The following is a 6,092-nucleotide window of genomic DNA, read 5'->3' on the forward strand; positions in this document are numbered from 1 at the left end:
TGCATTTAGTTTATTCTTTTTCTAGGTTCTTCAGATGTAAAGTTAGGTGGTTGGTAAGAGATCTTTTGTAACTATAAAGTTTCCTTTTAGCACTGCTTTCACTGTATCACATAAGTTTTGGTATGTTTTGTTTTTGTTTTTATTTTTCTCAAGATATTTTCTAATTTCTCTTGTGACTTCTTCTTTGACCCATTGGTTGTTTAAGAGTATATTGTTTAATTTCTACATATTTTTGGATAATGTACCTGTTTGAATTCTACTCCTTCCAAATTTCTCTTCTTGATATTCCTAGAAAACTCTATTGACTGTCATGTCTCTTTGCACATACTATTCTTTCTTTCTAGAAAGCCTATTTCTGGTCAATCCTCCAGATGAATATAGCTCAGCTATCACATCCTTGATGTTCACATAGTCCTCAGTGCATAGCTCTGTATATCATCGTGTTTTGAGATGGCCTAGTTGTCTATCTCCTGTTGTGTAGATTCTCAGCTACTCAAGAGTAGGCTTCTTGTATCTTTTTTTTTATTGTAACCCCAGTTCCCAGTATAATACTTAGAACATAGTCACTGAATGTTTATTTAATTGAATTATTACTTGTATTTTTATTTACACTGACAAATTTATTTGTATATGTGATTGCCTTTCTCTTATTTTTAGATGATGTTCCTGCTCATATATTTGGCATGACAAAGTTTGGGGATAACATTGAGGATGAATGGTTTATTGTTTATGTAGTAAAGCAAATTACGAAAGAATTTCCAGAATTGGTAGCAAGGTATTATAGTTATTTTAATAATTCTAAAGGAATTCTATTCTTGACATTTTTATCTATTTAATAATTTTTTTCTGCAGTCTGGTGGAAATTGTACAGATTTGGGACATAGACTTTAAGTGACTTCTGTGTTTTCTTTTTCTTGTGACTTCTTTTTCTTGAGGAAAAATGAAAGTATTGGAGAGTTCAATTTCCAAAAAATTTCAAACAAAAGCAGCTTGTTTTAACTTTTCTTTTTTTAAATTCTCATTATGAAAAAACAAATACACATGGTAAACAAAATTCAGACAATACAGAGTGTACTGCCCTGACTTCTCAGAAGTAATCATAATCAAATTTCTTGTGGAGTAAAAGGAAATTCCATACACACACATATTTCACAGATTTCTTTACTATGTTTTACTCTATTTCACCACTGCTATATTTGTTTTTGAAGAATAATATACAGAAGAAATTTAAAGTGAAATCAGTGAACAGTTATTTAGGAGCAAAATAAATTCTAATTCAGTTTTAAAAATGGGACTAATAGTTCTCTGTAATTACTAAATTTTGCCAGCAGAGGGCATTTCACCCACTTACCATATGTTGTCCTAGTTTCCCTAGTTAGCCCCCAAATTCTGATCTTTTTCTACACACCCAACCTCTTCCCCAGCAGAAAAAAAAGAAAAACAACAGCTTTGAAAACTTATATCGGAATTTCAAACATATATAAAAGTAGAGAAAATGAAACCATGTATACCTATCACCCAGCTTCAACAATGATCAACTCATGGTCATTCTTATTTATCTATACCCACCCCCTACTTCCCCATCACATAGCAAGATTATTTCAAAGTACATCTCCAATACTTTGCCATTTAATCTTTAAATACTTTAGGATGTAAATCTAAGTGGTAAGAACTCTTATTTTAAAGACTTTTTGGTGTTACCACACCTGAAAATAATTACCAATAATTTCTTAATAAATGATAGAATTTTAAATGAACAAACACAAAAATATTAGTTTCTGTCTTAACAAGTATAATAAGGAGAGGGCAATACCTTTTGTATGCTGATTCTGATGTTTATATAGTGATGGTTCATACCTACACACCAGCCCTATAAAAGCTCTTAAAAATAATAGGCATCTACTGTCTTGTAAATTTTAAAAAATTAGAAAAAGAAAGAAGGTCTTCCTCTTTGTCTCTGAGTTAATATTCCTACAGTAGAGCTCTAACCGTTTAACTACCCTACTCTAAAACCTTTCATTCTTTTTGTGTATAAAACTAAGCTCATTCACATTGATTCTGCCAACATTTAAAGCTTGTCACAAAGTTATATAACTGTGCTTCTCTAGTCTTGTTCTTTACTAGTTGTCATTCTCCAAATATCCACTTTAAGTTGCCACCTCCATGGTTTTGCTTGTTTTTCCCTCTCCCAAGAACATCTTTCCTTTTCTCCCTACATTTCTACCCATTGAAAGTGAAAAAAAGCAGTGTATATAATATGTTACCTTTTGTGTGACAAGAGGAGAAAATAAGAATTTATATTCCCATTAGCCATATGGGGTAGGAGCTGGGCACATAGGGACAAAAGTAGGAAGAACATTTTTCATTGTGTAACTTTTTATGTATTTAAAATTTTTTTTAACTATTTGACTTTATTATCTATTCAGAAATTTAAATTTAAGAAAAATAATGCAAAACAAAATTCTCCTTCAAGGCCCAAATAACTCCTCTTCCATAAAGACTTTACTAATTTTTGCTATATGTGATTTTTTTCTTTTGAAACTCTATAGTACTGTGTATATTTTTCATGTTTTTGTTTACTGTTATTTGTGTACTTTTCTCTCTAACTCCTTCATACAATCTTATAGTCTCCTTAAGTACTTACGGTATCATAAACATTTGCTTTATTATAGCAATCTATACATGGTACATACGCAGGTATTTACTAAGATGAATGGAAGAAAATATTACAATAAATCTGTTTTTGCTATGTGCTATTTGAATGTAAAACTAGAACTTCTTTTGCATTAGGATTGAAGACAATGATGGTGAATTCTTGTTAATAGAAGCTGCTGATTTTCTCCCTAAATGGTTGGATCCTGATAATAGTGCCAATAGGGTAAGTATACCCAAGTTTGGAAAATTTACAGAGATTAAATCATGTTGCAACATTTTTCATATGTACCTAGAATTTATCAGTGCCTAATATGAAAATTAAAACGTATCATTTTGACACACAATAGACTATACAGATGTCAAATTATAATGTACACCTGAAAATTATATAATTGTATTAACCAGTGTTACCCCAATAAACTTAATAAAAAAAAACCTGTGGGGATTTTGATTGCATTGATTTTATGATGTTACCTATAGGTTGTAAATAAGTAAGTAAGTAAGTAAATAAATAAAAGCTTCTGAGAGCCAAAAATAAAAAATAAATAAAATGTATCATTTTGTAGGTGTTTTTCTACCAGGGGAAGTTGTGCATTATTCCTGCACCAAGAAAATCTGAAGCAGTATCCTGGTTACCCACCGTACCCCCAACAATCCCACAAGCACTGAATATAATCTCAACACACCCTGAAAAAATTTTGGCTTCAGAATCTATCCAAGCTGCTGTGAATAGGCGCATCAGAGGGTAAAAAACAAATACTACTTTCATTGCTAATTGAGGAGCCTTTTGCTTTAGTGCAGCTCAAGTCTTCCATTGAATGTAGAATTTCTTTCACCTATATTAATGCTAATTTTCATTCTGTCTTCATCCATCATGAAATTGACTAACAAATTATGTATTTTAAAATCAAAAAACAGATATGTCTTTTAATTCTCATTTAAAAGTGTTATAATCCAATCTCAATATTTTTGCATTTATTTACCTTAGATATTGTGGTTATTAGATATTATCTATATCCATAGATAAAAATTTTGAAACCTTTATAAATGAAAACTTAAGGGAGCACAATGTGCTCAGGTTTTTTCTATGGTCCTTGAGTTATATATGGGCTTCTTTGGCCTATGTGGAGCACTTTAGCATCTATTCAGAAGAGAAGGCCTTAGCCTGATAACATATTAGCTCAAGCATTCAAATTTGAGTACCTATTAAATATTTAGCACTATTCAGATCTTAACAATATTCAAAATCTTTTAGCTTTGTTTCAGTATACTTTGTACCGTTTTTTTTAGAAGAATAAACTCAGACTTTATCCTATTCCAAAGTATAGTAAATTTTCGTTTTGTTTTTTGTTGAACCACCTTAATCCCTTTTTTAAATTTCCCATTTCTTCTCGCTTTTTCTTTTACTGTTTTCTTTCCTGCAGTCTTTTAGTACATACAGTACCTTTCTCTTCACCTCTCTTGTCACTCTCTACATCTCACCTTTAATGAACCAAGATAGGATAAAATGTTAAGGGGGAAGTAAATAATATAAGAATTCTAGGTTTTTACATATTATAAAGTAAAAGTAATTATTTTACCTGCCACAGATACCCAGAAAAAATTCAAGCCTCCCTTCATCGAGCACACTGCTTCCTTCCAGCTGGCATTGTAGCAGTGCTAAAGCAGCGCCCCAGATTGGTGGCTGCAGGAGTCCAGGCATTTTACCTACGGGACCCCATTGACCTGCGAGCCTGTCGTGTTTTCAAGACATTCTTGCCTGAAACACGAATAATGACATCGGTAAGATATCTCCCTTGGTCATTTAGTTTCCCTGACTGGAGAGTTGTAGGTTATTTTAATTGTCCACTAGAAAAAATTGGAAATATTCTGTTTCCTCATAGCAAGTTGATATACATTTTTCTCTTTTCTTCCATCCAGTGAAGGAAGATTTCAAGAGACCTGACTCCCTATTTTATAACTCCATGTTTCCTAGCTATTTCTGGCCATATTCTTTCCTGTTTGAATAAAAAATTTCTTCTTAACATAAAACATTTCTCTTCTTTCAGAGAATTAAGAATTACTTTTTATCTTCTATTCATCAAAATTATCATGATGTAACTAACGATAAGAATTCCATTAATGATAACTAAAAAGTAGATGATGCAATTAAATTTTATGGTATGTGAATTATATTGCAATAAAGCTGGTACTAAGAAATATAGATAGTGAATTGTTTGGAACTTCTTTGCTTTTCACATGGATATGAAGATCATAAATGAAATTATTGTTATTAACTATGAAATGATAATCAGATTTTTATTTCAAGAAAAGACTCATGTCTTTTGTGTTCCAATGTCCAGATTACCTTCACTAAATGTCTGTATGCACAGTTGGTGCAACAAAGGTTTATGCCAGATCGGCGAAGTGGATACAAGCTACCTCCTCCATCTCATCCCCAGTACCGAGCCCATGAATTGGGCATGAAGTTGGTAATGTTGAACCAGAAAATTTTATGTTCTTCTTTTACATAAAAGGGCTCTTAACAATAATGGCACAGCATAGAAAGTCTAGAAATACCCTCTATTTATGTGAAAATATAGTAAAATGTGAGATTTCAAATAAGGTAAAATGTATTATTCAAGAAATGGCGATAAAACAACTGTGAAGCCATCTGAAGATTAAAGTTAATCCCCTCACACTTATTCCAAAATAAATTCCAGTTGGACCAAATATTTAAGTGAAAAAATTAAAATCATAAAATTTGAAAGAAAACACAGAACTTTTGATAATCAGAGTAGGAAAGCCCTTTCTAAGCATGACTGAAAACCAGAAGCTCTAAAAGAAAAGATTGATAAATTTGATTATGTAAAAATTAAATATTTTTGTATAGGAAAGAAGAACCCCATAAATAAAGTCAAAAGAAAGTAAACATGCAGAAAGCATTGTATTTTCAATTTAAATGACAAAGAGCTGTTTTCTCTAGTATATAGAGTTCCTATAAATTAATATTAAAAAAAAATACTAACGATTTAGTAACAAATGTTCATAAACCATGAAAAGTAGTCTACAGAAAAGAAAATACAGCTGATTTTTAATCTAAACATATGGAATATGTTGACCCTTGCTCATATAATAAAATAAATATAGTTTAAAGCTACAAAATAGTATTTTCAATTGTATTGGCAAGTATCAATTAATTTAATAATGTATAGTTTGGCAAAAATATGTAGAGAAAGAAATAGTATTCTCAAACATTAGTGGAATATAAATTGATTCGATCTCTTAGAACAATTTGTCAACATCCATCAACATTTAAAATGCACAAACCTTTCTGCTCAGCATCTTTACTTCTAGAAACTTATCCTTTATATGTTTTACATGTATACAAAGACATACTAGGATACTCATGACAGCATTGTTTTTAGTAGTAAAAGATTGAAAACCACATAAATGTC

At 31.0% G+C, this 6,092-nt stretch overlaps 1 protein-coding gene across 6 annotated transcripts in view; it reads left to right on the forward strand.

The window, feature by feature from the left end:
* Positions 1-6,092, forward strand: part of ECD (ecdysoneless cell cycle regulator) — a 31,802-nt gene that overhangs the window by 4,223 nt on the left and 21,487 nt on the right. For all 6 annotated transcript variants that reach the window (XM_006915522.3, XM_025049331.1, XM_015592201.2 and 3 more), the window contains exons 3-7: positions 658-775; positions 2,791-2,878; positions 3,222-3,400; positions 4,245-4,437; positions 4,998-5,126. In XM_006915522.3, the coding sequence (XP_006915584.1) occupies positions 658-775; positions 2,791-2,878; positions 3,222-3,400; positions 4,245-4,437; positions 4,998-5,126 (707 nt within the window). The remainder of the gene's footprint in view (positions 1-657; positions 776-2,790; positions 2,879-3,221; positions 3,401-4,244; positions 4,438-4,997; positions 5,127-6,092) is intronic.

The sequence above is a fragment of the Pteropus alecto genome, unplaced genomic scaffold, assembly GCF_000325575.1.
Source record: "Pteropus alecto unplaced genomic scaffold, ASM32557v1 scaffold155, whole genome shotgun sequence".
NCBI classification, from domain to species: domain Eukaryota; kingdom Metazoa; phylum Chordata; class Mammalia; order Chiroptera; family Pteropodidae; genus Pteropus; species Pteropus alecto.